Raw genomic sequence first — 18,175 nt, forward strand, 5'->3', positions numbered from 1 at the left:
AAGATAGTTGTTCTACAACAAAGTACCTAAAAATGCTCCTTAGCCATTTTGCAAAATCTAACAGAAACAACCATATTTTCTTATTTCTTTTATGAGACTATTAATGGTCACAGAATTTCTCAGTTTGCATCTATTTACAAAAAATGAACTACATAATTTTCTTGGCCTCACAGCACATTTCACCGATGAAACTGGAAAATTAATTACCCTGTTAAGCCAGTGGTTTAAACCAGACAGAATAAACATCTAACTTGGTGCTAAGTAGCTGGTTTAAATAGACCCTTAACCCTGTACTACCTCCTTCCTCAACACTGCTTCCTGCATGTGAATATGGTGATTTACAGTCTTTAAGGCATTTTTGTAAGGAGTGGCTGAAATTCAACATGGAGACATTCTCTTGGTTTAGTTTTTCAAAGTGCTGGAAAATTCCTTTAACTTTTTCAACAAACTTGCTCGGAGAATTCCAGGTGCCAGGCACGGGGTAGGTGCAGGGAACAGGCCCTCCCTCCACAAACTCTAAAAGTAGCAGTGAGTGTTTCAGGTGGTGTTTCAGTTCACTAGTGAATTTATTAAAATATGTATTGATTGAGCATCAGTTGCCTTCCAGGGCCAGGCACTTGGGAGACATCAGAGAAACAAAACACAAAGATTCCTGCCCTCATGAGGCTTCTTCAAACGTTTACTGAGTGGCAGAATGTGCTGAGAAAGGGACAGTGCACTCGGTGAGGTGTCGAATGAGGTTAGGACCTACTCCCTGACCCTGGAGAAGTTTTAAACTCCTAGCGATGATGAGAGTCAAATGAGTCCGTGAGTCATTGTCAGGGGCTAAACTGCATGGAAGAGGCCAGCAGGGTGGTAGCGACTCAGATGAAGGAGCAGGAAAGGGCTCCCCAGAGGGAGAGGATTAGAAGGGGGTGTGCCTGGGCTGCACCTCGTGGAATTCTTGAGTCGTGCACAGAATTCCAAACCTGCACAGATGAGGGGTTGGAGGGTTTTTCAAGTGGGCAAACTCAGCGAGCAATGAAGTGGAGAAATAGCTGCTCATGATGTGCTCATGGGATGTTGCTTCTGGCCTCACCAGGGAGGGGAATTCATCCATTCTTCTGCGACTCAGTGCTTTCTTCAGTGCTCATTGTGTGCTAGGTGCAGTGGTGGTCACAGGCACGGTGGTGAACAACACAGAGCTTTCTCCCCCATGGAGCTAACACCCTAGAGAAGGAAATGGCACCATCAAACCTGTAAATAAGCCACATCCAGGGCAACAGGGGGTAAAGGAGGTGGGAGAGCCACTGTAAAAAGGGTGGTAAGTGTGAGTGTGTGTGTGTGTGGGGGACAGGATTTGAACTTGTGGAGATAGAAAGTAGGGAGCCGTGGCAGGTCTCTGGGCAGAGAAAGCAGTGGTTATGAAAGGTTAGTGTGACAGTGATTGGGACGGCAGGAGCTTGGAGTTAAGGAGACCAAATAGGAGTGGATTCTAACTATTTCGGTGTAAGAAGGTTCCAGACAAGTGGGTATCTGTGGGAAAAGAGAGAGAAGATGGTAGAGGGATTTATTTAGAAGGGAAAATCCACTGGGCTTGGTGATGAATTGGATATGGTTATAAAGATGGTGGAAGAATGAATGACTCTGCATTTGGAGAAGGGCAGATGAATGATATGGTGGGTTGCCATATTGAGACATCCATGTAGAAAGGCTTAGTAGGTGGATGAAGAAATGGACAAAGAGCTCAGGTGAGAGAAGCAGAGAGGGGGTAACATTTGGAGAATCAAAAAGCATGCTCCAGGAAGTGATTAAACTTCCTGATGGTAAAAAAGTAGAAAGAAGTGTAAAAATTCTAGGCGAGCCTTGAACACCTGCTGAATAAATGGAGAGGTATACCACGTCCATAAATGGGACATTTTCATATTATAAAGATATCCACTCTTCCTAAATTTAACTATACATGTCATTAATGTGTTTCCTAAGGTTAGATACACTGATTTCAGAATTCAGATGGAAGAGTAAATGTTCCAGAATAGTCAAAGGGACTTTGTTAAAGAAGGATGAGGGGAGCCCACCCTAAGACAGTGTGGTGCTGTCCAAGGTTAGAAAAATATAGGAGTTGGACAGATAGAGGGTCCACAAATTGATACTTATGTAACTGACTTTAGCTGACGGTTTAAAAATCAGTGAGAAAGGATGAGCTGTTTAATAAATGGTAACAGGTCAATTTGCTTTCCAAATCCATAACACAGAAATAAAGTTAAGTCCCTACCTCCTCCCATAGTCAGAATAAATTAAAGATGGGTTAAAGCTTCACATATGAACATTAAAACCTCTTATAAAGATGGCTACAATTCTTTGTCATTCCTCCCATGCAGACATAGAGTGGACTTCCCTGGCCCTTGAAGCTGGACCAGCACTACACCTTCTTGACCCACATGGAGAAGTCATGCTGAGACTTCTGGCGAGGCTGTAAGAGGCCTCGTCTCTTCCACTTCATCTCTTGGTACATGCTCTTTGGAGCCGTGAGCTGCCTAGCAAATAGTCCAGCTGCCCTGCCAGAGAGGACATGTAGAGGGTCCTGGGAGCACGGTCTTGTGGGGATGACGACCACATGAAGGAGCATTGGAACAGCAAGTGTGTGAGTGAAGGGTCCTCCAGGACATTGGGGTCCTCCAGCTCCACTCACCTCCAGGGACTCAGTCCCAGCTGCTGTCTGCTTGCAGCTACATGAGAGGCCCGAGTGAGATCAACTGAGCTGCCCAGCCAGACCTAGTTACCAGCTGAACCATAGACAGAATAATTGTTTTAAGTGATTCCATTTGGTGGTGGTTTGTTATGCAGCAATGGGCAACTGAGATGACGACATATATTGTCTATAACTGCTGTTGTGTGCTAAATTGTGACCCCAGAAATATGCTGAAGACCTCACTTCCGATGCTATGTTTTGAATATATGTGCACCTCCAAAATTAAGTTCTGTTGGAACTTAAACGACAAGGTGATGGTATTGAGTGGTCTTCTGTCTCTTCTGCCACGAGAGGACACCCGGACAGCATCATCTATGAGGAACAGGCCCTCACCAGACACCAAGCCTGCCAGTGCCTTAATCTTGGACTTCTAGCCTCCAGAACTGAATACATTTCTATAAAGTATCCAGTCTCAGGTATTTTATAATAGCAGCACAAAGGGACTAAGACACTCAATGTTTCAGATTGTGATCTTATTTGGAAACAGGGTCAAAGCAGACATAATTAGTTAAGACGGGGTCATACTGTAGTAGGGCAAGCCTTAATCAAATAAGATTCATGAACTTATAAGAAGGCAGAAACTTGGACATAGAGAAGAGACACACAGAAAGAAGACAGCTACATGAGAACAGAGGCAGAGGTTGGAGCCACAAGCCAAGGAGCTCCTGTGGCTCCTAGAAGCTGGCAAAGGCAGGAAGGACTCTGTGTTCGAGTCTTCAGAAACAGCATGGCCCTGCCGAGGCTTTGGTTTGGATGCCTAGCCTCAGAACCATGAGACAATAAACTTCAGTTGTTTAAGCCATCCAGCTCATGGTACTTTGTTATGGCAGCCCCAGGAAATGAATAAAGCTATGAGCATACATGGTAAATTACCTTTCAAATGGAACTGAAAGGCACGTACCGAAATCAGGAACATGATTACCTTTGGAAGAGGAGAATGTCAACCTTCTGACAAATCAGTTCTTGGAAGGAGGGACACAGCTGGCATCTTTCATATTATTCTCTACTTTAAATATATTTTCCAAAACAAGCAAATAAACAAACAAATGTCCAGGTGAAAGGATGAGAGGATTGAAGCTATGTGAGAACATGGAGGGATGTGAATCCCAAGAGGGAATGCCAGGGGAACACTGGAGACCCGGAGGGCACAAAAGCACCTGAGGATGGAAAGAGCTCGCTGGATTTAGAAACAAGCCAGTCACGGCTGGTGCAGTGGCTCGTGTCTGTAATCCCAGCACTCTGGGAGGCCGAGGCAGGAGGATCACTTGAGGTCAAGAGTTTGAGACTAGCCTGGGTAGCATAGCAAGACCTCATCTACACAGAAAAATAAAAAATAGCCAGGCATGGTGGCACACACCTGTAGTCCCAACTACTCAGGAGGCTGAGGTGGGAGGATCACTTAAGCCTGGGAGGTCGAGGCTGCAGTGAGCCATGATTGCACCACTGCACTCCAGCCTGGGTGACAGAGTGAGACTCCGTCTCAAAAGAAGGAAACAAGCCAGTCATTGGTGGCCTTAGGAAGCAGCTGCTTTAGAGAGAGGTGGGCACAGAAGTGAGATGGCGCAGGCGCAGGAGAAGAGGGTGCTGAGGGAAGTCTGGCCCTGAATGAAAGGTGACAGGGAAGATGGTAATGAGAGGAGGCTGCAGCAGTAAACACAGGTGCCTCAGCTCCCAGAAGGAACAAGGAGGCAAGGGAGGCGCCAGCTGCACTCCTTCTCAGCGTGTAATGAGCACAGGGCCCCGTGCAAAGGAGAAATTGGCTCCACACAAGTTATTCCAGACCATTATTACCAGTCATACCAGCATGAGAACCCTCTCCTCTCGTCCCGTCACAGACCATCCCTGATGTTTGTTTGGTGCTTTTTACCCTTCCAGCACTTTCCTGGGCAGGACTGCGCTTGCACCTCCAAACACAGGATTGGGCAGGATCAACAGGATGACTGGCAGGTGAGGAAACAAAGTCAGAGCTCCAGCCCTCATACCCGCCTCCTTCTCTTGGTCTCAACATTCAAAAGGATGTGTGCGCTTCATGAAATTCCAGGGCTTTCCTTCCTCGCTTTGTGGCCAGCGACTCTGTGGGGCTGGGGTAGTGCACACTGATCCGTGTTGGAGCACCTGGTCTCCAAGCTCGAGTCCCAGCCCATCCTCATTGTCCCTGTGCAGTGGGCCATTTAGACCTACTCACAGCCTCGTGGCCTTGGTTTAGTTTGTTTAAACAAAGCTATTCACGTTCTATTTCATTGTGAACCTCTCCACGGCAGAAACCAAACTTTTTTTTTTTTTTTTTGAGACAGGGTCTTATTGTCTCCCAGGCTGGAGTGCAGTAATGACACAATCATGGCTCACTGCACTCCTGACCTCCTGGGCTAACGTGATCCTCCCATTTCAGCCACCCGAATAGCTAGGACTATAGGTGCACACCACCATGCATGGCGACTTTTTTCTGTCTTTTTTGTAGAGACAGGGGTCTGCCCATGTTGCCCAGGCTAATCTTGAACACCTGGGCTCAAAGGACCCATCTGCCTCAGCCTCTCAAAGTGCTGGGATTACAGGTGTGTGCCACTGCGCCTGGCCAACAGGAACCAAACCTGATTCATGTTCGTGTCACCCCAGGTCAGGCACTGTAGCTTGTGTGAAAACTGTCAGAATCGAAATGGAGTCACTCATGTTAAGAAAACCCTGACAAATAGAGCCAGGGAAGGCCATGAAGAGAGGGTTCTTTTTTTTTTTTGAGACGGAGTCTCGCTCTGTCCCCCAGGCTGGAGTGCAGTGGTGCAATCTTGGCTCACTGCAAGCTCTGCCTCCCGGGTTCATGCCATTCTCCTGCCTCAGCCTCCCGAGTAGCTGGGATTACAGGCGCCCAGTAGAGACGGGGTTTCACCGTGTTAGCCAGGATGGTCTCGATCTCCTGACCTCGTGATCCACTCGCCTCGGCCTCCCAAAGTGCTGGGATTACAGACGTGAGCCACCGCACCCGGCAAAGAGAGGGTTCTTGTGCCTGATAACATAAAGGACCCTCTGGAAAAACCGCAACCTTGCACAAAGGTCACTGCAATCTCCCACAAAAAACAAGTCCTGCAAGGACATGGCCCAGCCACTGGCTGTCCTACTTCGAACTGACATTGCCTTCGCTATGGATCTTTGTAGCCACAGATAATTATTTTCAAACAATTGTGCAGTCCGCCTCATTTTTTAAAAACCTTTGTTTTCTTTGCCTCCCTGAATATGCACAAGTTTACTATGGCATGCATATTTCCATTGCAATGCTCTATTGCAAAATAAGTATCTTTTTCTTTTAGACATCCTCTCTGTTATTTAGGTTGTCACTTGCATGCAACAGGCATTGAATAAATGCTGAATTGACTTAAATTTGTTCTGAGGATGAAGCAGTGCTGGCTGAGAAGGAGCCGGGGTCTCCTGGTGCACTTTCCACGCTCCAGAATGTTCACTTCCACCTCAGCCCCACACTGCTCAGTCTCAGCAACCTGACATGCCAGGGCTGAGCAGGTATGATATGCCTTGGCATTCCTGCCTTGTCGGAGTCTCAGGGCACCTACCGAAGGAGGCAACGGGCCTATTTCCCTTTACAGGACACCTTCAGGACACCAGTTTTAACCTGCTCAGGGTCTCACCGCCTTTCTCAGCCAGGCCAGCGGCCAGAGCGACACTGTCCCCAGGGTTCAATTTAAAGTTCATTCTACCTCTTATTTTCTCTAAAAAACCCCAATCAACCAACCAACCAACCAACAAACCAAATTCCACACGCTGCATATTTTAAAAGCATTTCAAGGTTTACTCTTAAAAAAGGAAGGAGGACTTGAAAGGCCGAGGCGGGTGGATCACGAGGTCAGGAGTTCGAGACCATCCTGGCTAACACGGTGAAACCCCGTCTCTACTAAAAATACAAAAATTAGCCGGGCATGGTGGCTCATGCCTGTAATCCCGCCTACTTGGGAGGCTAAGGCAGCAGAATCACTTGAAACCGGAAGGCGGAGGTTGCAGTAAGCCGAGATCGCGCACTACTCTCCAGCCTGGGCAACAAGAGCAAAACTCCGTGTCAAAAAAAAAAAAGAGGAAATATTTCTCAAGTAGCGATTGCAACTCCATAGTCAAATTTTCATTCCAAGCCATAAATGGAGATGACTGTCCACTTTTCAGGTACAAATAGGATAAAAGGCTTCTTGCAAAAGTAAAAGAGCAAAAGCAAAATCCTCCACGAGCAAAACCGTCCACTAGAAAGCGCCCCCATCTCTAATCTCTAACAGTGAGAGCCTCAGGACGGGTTCCGCAGACGCTCATTTAAAGCAAACTTTTTCAATGACCTTGAGGGTGGTTGCACTTACACACACGTGGAGACGCAAATAGACCGCAGCTGGTCGAGCGTGAGGAACACGGGTTTTTACCTAAAGGAGCGTGGAAGAGAGAAGGGCGTTCCCCAAGGGCCCCGGCCCCTCCACCTCGCTCGGCCCCGCGGCCAGGCTCCTCGCACCGCAGCCCCGACTGTGCAGAAGCGGAGAGGCGGAAGGTGATCCAAGAACTTTCATTTTCCATCCTGCAGCAGTCCTGAGCCTCGGCTGGAGAACTCCGACTCTTGCGAAAGCACGAGGTGCAGCAGGGGCGGGGTGAGGGGGGGCGGGGAGGAAGGGGGTGGGGCGGGGCCGGGGCGGTGAAAGGGTCCGGGGGGGCGGGGCGAGGCCGCCGCGGTCCGGGCGCCCGACGTGTGCTCGGGGCTCAGTAGCCAGCTCCTGCCCGGGCGCGCACACGCGCTTCCTCTCTTGCGCTCCCGGGCGTCCGGAGGCGAAGGTCCCGGAGCGTTCCCGAGAATCCGGGTCGCAGCGAGTCCAGGGTCCGCTCCACCACCTGCGCGCGGGGCGCACGAGCCGGCCAGCCTCGGGGAAAGGGTGCGGGCCGCTGGGGGTTCCCGCGGGAAGATGAGGAAGCCGGATAGCAAGATCGTGCTGCTGGGCGACATGAACGTGGGGAAGACGTCGCTGCTGCAGCGGTATATGGAGCGGCGCTTCCCGGACACGGTCAGCACGGTGGGCGGCGCCTTCTACCTGAAGCAGTGGCGCTCCTACAACATCTCCATCTGGGACACCGCAGGTGAGGCCGGCGCCGCCGGAGCCACACGGCTCTGGGGCTCCGCCGGGGACCGGGGGCGCGGGGCTTCCAGCAGGGCACCCGGCCGCGCACAGGGTCCCGGCCTCGGACAGCAGATACCTTCTTCTCGGGGTTTCCACTCGTCCTCCCTTGCTGGTTGGGCTGAGCTCTGCCTGCTGAGCCACTCAGTGACCTCAGCGACAATCCAGTTTGCAGAGAACCCGCTGGTCACTTGTGTACCTCAAGCGGCCTTTGCTCCCGAGCCCCGCGTTCCTGCTCTGCTGCCCTGGGAACCAGAGACGCTCCTCTGTGGCTGCGTTGTTGGGTATTTTCAGTTTTTACGTACCCGTAGGAACATGATCTCCTTTAAGATTCACTGGAGGGGTGAGCAGAGCTGGTGTTATTAGCCCCTTTTTAAGAAAGAGTAAAATGGGGCACAGAGTGTTCCCCTGCTGGGTTTACTCAGGAGAGAGGAAATAGAACTGGAGCCTCCGGACCTCTCAGCCCGGAGTATATCTGCCTTTCACAGTTAATCTTCTGCTTGATCTTGGCTCAGATACGTGATACGGGTTTGGAGTGACTTCCGGTGGAAGCGTTTGTAAGATAGGTAATGAGTTATTTTTAGTGTATAGTATTTGTGACTTTTCAAAAGTACAACTTAGAGGATCTCAATTCAAGCTTTCTGTTTAACTTTGGAAAATAACACTGGTGATTGTAGCATTGCAATGGAATATATTTCCTTCTCTTTACAAAAGAATAAGATATTGTAAGTGAATGAAGAAAGTGGATTCGTGTGACACATTTTCAATGAGTGTGAGTTTTTAGAAGCCTGGAACTCTGAAAGTTCTGACTTCTTTTATGTCAGCATTTTAAAAAGTCATATATACCCAAAGGCCCCGTCCAGAGTTCTTAAATTGCCATCTTGGGTGCAACAGTATGCTGAATAAACAAGATGATAATTAATTCTCTCTTTAAAACCGAATTAACGAAGCTCACAGAGGTACTTCCAGTTCTCCCCCTCCCTTTTGCCTTCTTTGATGCTTGTTTTTTCATTATTATTATCCCAGTTACCATCGGGACTAGTTTATTGGCAGTCATCTTGTGAAAACAGCGTCCCCCAGGTAAAGAGGTGCATTTCCCTGATCTTTGCTCCAATTCTGTCTTCCGCCTCAGGCTGCAGGGTGAGGTTTACCGAGCTGACTCCCTCACACTGAGCATTTGTTAACGATGGAACGCATGCTCTAGAAGTCAAATCCAACCCACTTCACGAACCCAATTTGCTTTTGTACAAAGTCAAATTGAACCCAGTTTGCTTTTGTACAAAGTCAAATTGAACCCAGTTTGCTTTTGCACAAAGTCAAATTGAACCCAGTTTGCTTTTGTACAAAGATTTGCCCTTCTGCTGCTTTCACTGGCTGGCTGGGATTTACTGCTGCCCTTGGTTTACAAGTAGCAAGGTTAATGTAGGAGTGTTACTGGGGGACCCAAACCGAAACCCCTGTAGTGGCTGCTGTTGGAGGCAGACTCTTACACACGGGGTGTTTCTGGAACAAGAGCTGCCCTGCAGTGCTAGAACAGCCCCTGCATTGGAGGGAATGAAGTAGCAGTTTTGTTTCGACTGGCCTCTTGCTTCTTCAGCACCAAGGACATGATGCAGCTGGAATCTTGATCACCAGAGGATTTTGCAATTGTGCTGATGTGATGCCCTAGATGTCTTGAAGCGTTCCTGGGGGCAGCAGCTCATTTCCTGGCATCCGAGGCTGCTGCTGGTTTTCGAAAGATCCTAAGGGTAAATTACTAGAACTCCTCAGAACAGAGGGTGACCAGGCCCCTTCTCCACATTCCTGACTTCCTGTGTACTCAGGCGGCCCTGGCCCAGAGTTGGCAGGGACACAGGCCACCCTTGCCTGCCTCCTCAGTGGCCTGTGGCCTGACTGGGTACTTGAAGGGAAAAGAGAGGTAGGAACAGATGCCTTTTCTTTAATTGTTGGAAATTCAGAATTTAACTTTTAGGGGACCCTATTCTTTTCCTCCTTTTGTTTAGCTACTGAACTTTCTCTCCATCCCACAGACATTGCTTTTCAAGTTGTCTTTGTTGTAATTGTCATAACCGAGGCAGAATGATAAGGACCAGCTGGAGAAGGAACCATTTTCAAAGTTGCTTTTAGCAACACAAGGCAAGGTGGGCTGGGGTGGGGGTGCGGGGGTGCAGGCGTGCAGAGGGCGACAGGAGTTTAATAGTAAAAACGATTGCACGGGGGTCGGTGTACACCCAGTGCCTGGCTGCTTGTAGCCTGTAAGGCAGGATACAAAAATTAGCTAGGTGTGGTGGCTGGCGCCTGTAATCCTAGCTACTTGGGAGGCTGTAGCAGGAGAATCGCTTGAACCCTGGAGGGGGAGGTTGCAGTGAGCCAAGATTGCGCCATTGCAGTCCAGCCTGGGTGACAAGAGTAAGACTCTGTCTCAAAAAAAAAAAAAAAGGGAAGACAGCAGAAATTAAGTGGGATTTAGACTTTGGTTCATCCAACTCAGTTGTCTCATTGTGCTGTTTTAGGGGGCACTTGTCAGTCCCAGCCCTCGTCTAATTGGGCACACACATGTGGAATGGTTGCTGTGCATGGGTGGGCACATCCAGGAAGCAAAAGGAGGTTGCCTGGCGAAGAGGAAGAGCCCTAGAAAACATACCCCTGTGCTTCTCTCTGTCTGCTGGTTGCTCAGGACAGTCTAAAGTGTTGCCTGTTGTTGGCAAATATAAACTGAGCTTCCCTGGTGCCAGACACTGTTTGGGACCTTGTTCCACAGCAGTGAGCAGGCCGGCTGGCCGCTGCTCTGCAGGCTCTGGATTCCAGAGGAGGGGGAAAGGCAGGCAAGAAGTGAATGGTACAGCTTCTCATCTGATCATTACTTTGAAGAAAATATGACAGGCTGATGAGAAAGCAGCTGGTGTGCCCAGCACAGGCCTGGTCCCCAGAGCTCTGGAGACAAAAGGCTCTCTGCATTTGTTTTCCTTCCCTTCTCAAGGCCGTGGCCTGGTGGGTGGTGGGATGAGGGGCACTACCTGACTCAAATTTGCATCCCTAGCACTTGGCCCTTGAAGAGCCAGCTTGGAAGGCAGCAGGGAGCCCAGACTTGAGCCCCTTCCCTATGCTGGCATCCAGCTCCAGCTGTGTCTCTGGGGACTGGGTGTTGGAGAGAGAGAGTGCATTTTGCATGTGGAATGGATGCAGTCTGGGAGCCTGAAGCCAGGCTGTGACAGACAAAATAGTGGCCACTGCAAAGAGGAGACATCCTGGTCTCTTGAGAGTCCTCTGGCCTTTGGGTCCTTCTGAGGCACCAGCAGAAGGTTATGTGGCCACACCTGGGCCTCCTCTCCAGCACAGGTGTTCCAGATGGTGGGCCTCCTAGTGTGAGCCTCCCAGCAATCTGCCTGACTGAGGACTTCCCACATCAGCAAGTCCTGCTCCTCTTCAGCAATTCTTCCCTCATTCTATCTCTTCTTCCTCATCTTAATATAAACAGCCAGAAAAATCCACACCTTCAACACTTGGCTTGGAAATCTCCTCAGCTAAATATCCAGCTTCATCACACATGGTTATGCTTCCCTCACAGCTGTGGGGCACGACTCAGCTGAGCTCTCTGGCACCACATCCTCCCTCCTCCACTTCCCATAACGCCATCCTCATTCCGACCCCAGGCTTCCACCTGTGATTGGCTCCCCCTGGTGGAGGTGTTCACTCTGAGGATGCAGGTTCTCTGCTATGCTTCTCGCTTCCTTCCGATTCCTCACCGGCAGGGCTGTTCACGTGCACCTTTCTGCCAACCATCTGTTTAGGCCAATCCAGGCTGCCCTCTCATGATCCGCAGATCCTCCCAGATCTGCCATTGCCCAGATCTAAAGCCACTTCCATGCTCGTGACAGCCTCTCTCTGCTCCCAGTTCCAAAATCTGTGTCAGTTTCCTATTGCTGCTACAACAAATTAGTTACTTGAAACAACACAAATTTGCTGGGCATGGTAGCTCCTGCCTGTAATCCTAGCACTTTAGGAGGCTGAGGTGAAAGGATCACTTGAACCCAGGAGTTCAAGACCAGCCTGAGCAACACAGGGAGACTGTCTCTACAAAGAAGAAAAACGTTAGCCAGGTGTAGTGGGGCACACCTGTAGTCCCAGCTACATGGGAGGCTGAGGTAAGAGGATTTCTTGAGCCTGGGAGGTTGAGACCGCAGTGAGCCATGATCATACCACTGCACTCCAGCCTGGGCAACGGAGCAAGACCCTCTCTCAAATAAATAAATAAAAATTAAAACCATAGATTTATTGTCTTTAAGTAGTCCGGAGGTCAGAAGTCCCAAATGAGTCTCTCACTGGGCTAAAGTCAAAGCTTGCAGGATTGCGTTCCTTTCTGGAGGCTGAAGGGAGGAACCTGTTTCTTAGACTTCCCTGGCTTCTGGAGCCTGCCTGATTTCCTGGCTTTATCCTCTCTCCGAAAAGGCAGTCCGGTTAGGTCTGTCCTATACAGCAGCCCTCTGAACCAGTCCCTCTGCTTCCCTCTTCTAAGGGTTTAAAGGACCCCTGTGATTTTGTGGGATCCATCCTGGTCCTTGTTTTCAGGGTGGCTGACTGGCAGGCTCAGCGTCCCTCACCCATGTGACGTGGGCACAGGTTCTGGAGATCAGGGCATCTACTGACCACATCCGTGGCCGTGGCTGTGTCACCTCCTTTTGCATCAGGCTCTTCCTGTATAATAAGGGAAGAAAGGGGCACCTGTCTGAGCATTATTAGGAGTCAGCAAGTTAAGACTGGCAAAGTTCTCAGAACAGCGGCCAGAATGAGGAAGCACCATGTGAGTTTTGCTAAACAAACATTTGTCTCCTGGCCTTGGGTGCCTGTCACTGAGATTACACCAGCAGGCATGTTACAAAGGGAGGAGGGAGGCTCAGCTGGGCCCCCAGCAAACAAGTCTCTAATAAATGGGGAGGCCACGGCGAGGGGAGGGAAGGCAGGGGACACTCACGGTGGCCATGGTAAAGAGTGAGAATAAAAGTCGTCGTCTGCCATCTGAGGGCTCAGCAGCCTGGGAGACCTGGCCGTATTGAATTTCTTCCTTTGCTGTTTGCAGTTGAGCAGGGGGCTGGTTGATGATTGGTTTCACCCACAGGAGGCAAAGGCTGATTCACGTTTGCACTTCCCTGGCATCCTCTGCCTGAGCTGTGAGGAAACAGTTCCCCTGTCTGTCTCAGCTGGAAGTCTGAGCTTTGGCGTGAGCCTTGCAGACCCCAGCATTCTTGGTGCCAGAACCCAAGGGTGGGTGGACTGCAAAGATGTGGAAGAGAGATGGGCCCAGCCTCTGGCCTCTTTAGAGGATGCTGATGGCTGACCCACCTGAGAAGGGATCAGGGTGCAATGGCCCTGGAATCTGTGTCACAGAAGGCAGGACTGAGAAAATGGGGGGCGTTCTGTGGTGTGGAATAGAGAGGACTGGAGTCACAGTCCCAGGAACTGTTTGACTGCTGGAAGGTTGTCATACGGAAGAGGAATTCAAGCCTCATTTGAGTTCTACTGGGGCGCGTTAGAGTAGTGGGGGGAATTGTGGTGGGAGAGCAGGTGTGGCCTGTGTGTAAGGGGACGGGCTGCCTCCGAAACTCGCGCTTCCAACACTTACAGTAATTGCCACTGTTTGCGGCTTCCTGCCACGTGCCAGGCCCTGTGCAGGCTCCATACTCCTGGGCTACATCCTTTTCTCACGGCTCCGCCTGGGAGGCGTCAACGTTGCCGTCCTACAGACTGGGAAGCAGCATCTAACAGAGGGGAGGCGGCTCCCACAGTCGATCCCTGACAGTGCCAGGGCCGCTCGGCTTCACAGCCTGGTCTTCCTGCCCTTGGGAACCCAAGGTCTCGATGCTGCTTGGCTCAGGACCTAGAGTACGGGTTTCTCCGTGGATCAGGTCCCTCCCTCCCAAGCCGAAATGCAAGGATTTTTCAAGGAAAGGCTTGTGATGGATTTAGGATCTCAGGTTCTCCAGGTCCTCTCTGGCCTCAGAGATGCTGTGAACCCAGGCTGGGCTCTGCAGCGAATGAAGATGCTGCTTTGCTCATGCAGGCTTTTTCCTAAGCCCCGGGCAAGATTCTGAGCAATTGGTTTAAGAACTTTCTCTTTACTTGAACAACTGCAGTGCAGCCCAGGAGAGGACGCTGGAGTTTCTGGTTCTGGAATCTCAGTGTCTGGAGGAGGGAGAATGTGAGTGCTTGTTCAGGTGAAGTTAGCTAAGAGATTGGCCTGCATCCTGTGAATGCAGACTGCTGTCTGTCCAAGGCAGAGCCCAGGTGGCTTTTGTGAAGGACAAAGGTGGCTTGTGGGTGAAGGTGCCGAATGAGAGGGACAGTTCAGCTCTGAGGACCGCGAGCCCCCACCTCTCTCCTTCCAGTCCACATAGAATCCTCAGCCCCCAGCCCCATGACAGCTGCTCCTTAGGGAATGGGTGGAGGCTGTGTCATATGTGTTGCTGCTTCAGGTTGGAATTGTGGTGATGCTGTGGGTGGGCCTGGAGAACAGCTCTTTTTGGCAGAGACCGCATGGGTGGCTGAGAGTCGACACTTTTGACTGACGTGAGAGGACTGCACAGTTTTTAAGAGCCTTGAGAGATTGGTGCAGAAGTGAATGCACAGCCTGCAAAACACGTGGAGCCAGGGGGATTTTATTTATTTATATAATTATTTAATTTTTTTGAGACAACGTCTCAGTCTGTTGTCCAGGCTGGAGTGCAGTGGGGTAACCACAGCTCACTGTAACTTCAACCTCCCAGGCTCAAGCAGTCCTCCCACCTCAGCCTCCTGAGTAGCTGGGACCACAGGTGTGCAACACCATGCCTGGTCAATATTAAAAAAAAATTTTTTTTTTTTTTTAGAGATGGGGTCTTGCTACATTGCCCAAGCTGGCCTTGAACTCCTGGGCTAAAGTGATCCTCCTACCTTGGCCTCCCAGAGTGCTGACATTACAGGCATGAGCCACTGTGCCCAGTCAGGAGTCAGATTTTAGTTGGCTTTCCTATTATATTAGTTTCTATTTTAGCCTCACTCGGGAGAGGCTTCTGAGTGATTTTTGAGGTCTTAATATGGTGACCCTCAACCTGACAATTAGTGTTTGTGTGACTGGAGACCATTTGGTCAATTACATGGTCTTTCTGCAGATCCGGGTTCTGACGCAGGCCTGCTGCTGGTTATTGTAAATAAAGTTTTAATGGCACAGCCACATGCATAGGCATACACTTAAATGCATTGTCTGTGGCTGCTTTCACCTTGTAATGGCAGAGCTGGGTCATTGCAACAGAGACCAGACAGCACCGAAAGCCAAACATATTTACTCTCTGGCCCTTTGCAGAAAACATTTGCTGACCCCTGGTTTAGGTTGTGTGAAGGAGATAATGCTTCTCTAGGAGTCTGTTCCCATAGGTACAGACACTTCTACAAAGGTTTAACATTCAGCAATTGTAGGACCCCAAGATTCAGTTCAACTCAACAAGCAGCTCTCAAGTTTCCACTGTGTGTAGGTGCTGAGCTAGAGTGGAGTGAGGGTGGATTTAAGATGAACATCAGCTCCTACTGAACGAAAGATCTTGGAAGAAATGCCAGTTAAGGTTTGTATCTGGAAGGTCAACCTGCAAAACCCCAGGTGCATGTGGGTCCACATGGTCACCTCTACGGACGACTTTGAACGGGTGCCTTCTGGGTGCAAGGCCTCATTTGTAGAGTTCCTCTGCTTTATTGACCAGCAAGAGTGGCCTGAATATGAATGTGGGTATTAAGATAGGGGAAAGAGAATTAATTGATTGTCCTGGCCTCAGCAGGAGTGGACAAAGCGACATTATACTCGGAGATTGCAGAGCACAGTGGCCGCTTGCGAGCAGTGTGCACTGGGAGGCTCGGCCCACAGCCTCCTGGAGTGGCGCCTGGGAATCCCGGGGTGCCAGGGGACCTTGCGGGCTCTTTAGTGCGCTGTGGTTCAGGACAAACTTAATGAAGGTCAACTGTGTTTGTTAACGAGCACCTGAGTCGCATTGAATGCCTTTGGGAGACACTTTTACGCTTTGTTATCTTTAAGTTCTCTGGAGAAATAGAAAATTTTATTTGTTTATTTATTTATTTATTTAAGATGGAGTCTCGGTCTTTCATCCAGGCTGGAGTGTAGGTCTCGGCTCACTGCAAGCTTTGCCTCCCAGGTTCATACCATTCTCCCGCCTCAGCATCCCGAGTAGCTGGGACTACAGGCGCCCGCCACCACACCCGGCTAATTTTTTGTATTTTTAGTAGAGACGGGGTTTCGCTGTGTTAGCCAGGATGGTCTTGATCTCCTGACCTCGTGATCCGCCTGCCTCAGCCTCCCAAAGTGCTGGGATTACAGGCGTGAGCCACTGCGCCTGGCCCTATTTATTTATTTTTAATTTAATTTTTTTTTTTTTTGAGATGGAGTCTCGCTCTGTTGCCCAGGTGGGAGTGCACTGGCGCGATCTTGGCTCACTGCAAGCTCCGCCTCCCGGGTTCAAGTGATTCTCCTGCCTCAGCCTCCCGAGTAGCTGGGATTACGGGCTCCCACCACCATGCCTGGCTAATTTTTGTATTTTTAGTAGAGACAGGGTTTCACCATGTTGGTCAGGCTAGTTTTGAACTCCTGACCTCAAGCAATCTGCCCACGTTGGCCTCCCAAAGTGTTGGGATTACAGGTGTGAGCCACCGTGCCCATCTTATTTATTTATTTATTTATTTTGAGACAGGGTCTTCTTCTGTCACCCAGACTGGAATGCAGTGGTGTGATCTTGGCTCACTGCAGCTTTGACCTCATGGGCTCAAGCAATCCTCTCACCTCTCAGCTGGGACTACAGCACCACCACCCCTGGCTCATTTTTGTATTTTATTTTATTTTTTATTTTTGTAGAGACACGGGTCTCAGTATGTTGTCCAGGCTGGTCTTGAACTTCTGGGCTCAAGAGATCCTCCCTGCTTGGTCACCCCAAGTGCTGAGATTACAGGCATGAGCTACCATGCCTGGCTGAAAATGTATGATGCCAGATCAAAATTGCTCTTCTTTCTGTATTGAGATTTCATATAACATCCCTCTCCAAGAAAAAGAAATTTTGTACAAACATACACATGTGTACACACACACACATGCCTAAACAGCTGTTGATTCTTAGGATAATGGATTCATCACTGCGATGACAGAGTTCCGTGGTCCAGCTGGCCGCGAACGCTGGCCCAGGCAGGTTCCAGCTTCGTTTCAACCCTGGCTTCCCTGGTGCTGTCTTCTCTGCACCTCACTGAAGGGTGTTTCTGCCAGGCCTCCTGGATCTGGTCAGCTTCCCTGCCCAGAGCCCCTCCAGCACTCCCCAGCTTATCGCTCCTCTTGTCTGCCTGCTAGCACCTGAGCCCTGATGCAAGATTTGTAGTTCGTCTTGTGTGCTCTTTCCTCTGTTCTCACAGGTGCTTATAGCGTTTCTGTCTCCGAGACTGTCCCCGCTCCTAGCAATTCCCAGCTTGAATTTTATCCCATCTTTCAGTGAAGTATTTCTCGGTCTTTGTAGCAGAGGGAAGAATTCCTCCTTTCACCAAACTGCTACAAAGTGACCTTGCACCCATAGTACATACTGCTGCTTGTCTGTTTTTCTGATCTCTTTTTCTTTCCTTGGATTTATAAACTTGGGTTTTACTCACTTCACGTTTTCCATAGAATGTAACATTTCGCTCTGTGATATTTTTGAAACTAAGTTTTTGCTGAAGGAAACTTTTGAAAACAGTGGGAAAAATTCAGAGAGTGACATTAGCAGTTTCATTTTCTTAGCGATGTGTTGACCCTGAATGATAAAATTAGTGTGGAAATATAGTCCTGAGTGCTGTGATAGAATAGGCCATTGTGTGTGTGGTAGGGAACTGTTGGTCCGGGGCATTCATTACATGATATCCTAAAAAACTTCTTTAGTAGCTCTTGATTTATTTTGAGTTCAGTATCGTTACAAATCTATTAAAAAGACTAACACACCAGGACCGTGCTTCTGGGAAGATGGAAAAGATGTATTTTCCCCTACTGTTCCCTCTAATTACAGCCAGAAACCTTGGATTTTATATTAAAAGCAAATATAAGACTCTGGCAGGTAGCAAGGAGAAGGCACATCCACTAGGGACCTCGGGAATGTGTTTCAGGAAAAACTCTAAACCCGAGTTTCTCCTTTGCTCTCAAAGCGCCACAGCAATCATTGACCAGGAAACGCCTGTGACTGAAGGTGCAGGGCTTTTCCCACACACCACGCGGTGGACACCAGAGCTTTTCCCACACACCACGCGGTGGACACCAGAG

General features: G+C 49.5%; 1 protein-coding gene and 1 long non-coding RNA gene across 3 annotated transcripts in view; one reads left to right on the forward strand and one right to left on the reverse strand.

The window, feature by feature from the left end:
- Positions 1-547: 547 nt before the first annotated feature.
- Positions 548-7,347, reverse strand: LOC111546320. The gene is made up of 2 exons (XR_002732734.2): positions 7,075-7,347; positions 548-1,209 (listed from the first exon to the last, which is right to left on the reverse strand). It is a non-coding gene; the product is annotated as an uncharacterized LOC111546320 (long non-coding RNA).
- RAB20 (RAB20, member RAS oncogene family) overlaps positions 7,298-18,175 on the forward strand; it is a 51,496-nt gene continuing 40,618 nt past the window's right edge. For both annotated transcript variants that reach the window (XR_004228680.1, XM_023217646.1), the window contains exon 1: positions 7,298-7,834. Coding sequence is in view for 1 of the 2 variants with exons in the window: in XM_023217646.1 (XP_023073414.1) it covers positions 7,663-7,834 (172 nt within the window). In the remaining variant the exon portion in view is untranslated. The remainder of the gene's footprint in view (positions 7,835-18,175) is intronic.

This window comes from Piliocolobus tephrosceles, chromosome X, assembly GCF_002776525.5.
Source record: "Piliocolobus tephrosceles isolate RC106 chromosome X, ASM277652v3, whole genome shotgun sequence".
NCBI classification, from domain to species: Eukaryota; Metazoa; Chordata; class Mammalia; order Primates; family Cercopithecidae; genus Piliocolobus; species Piliocolobus tephrosceles.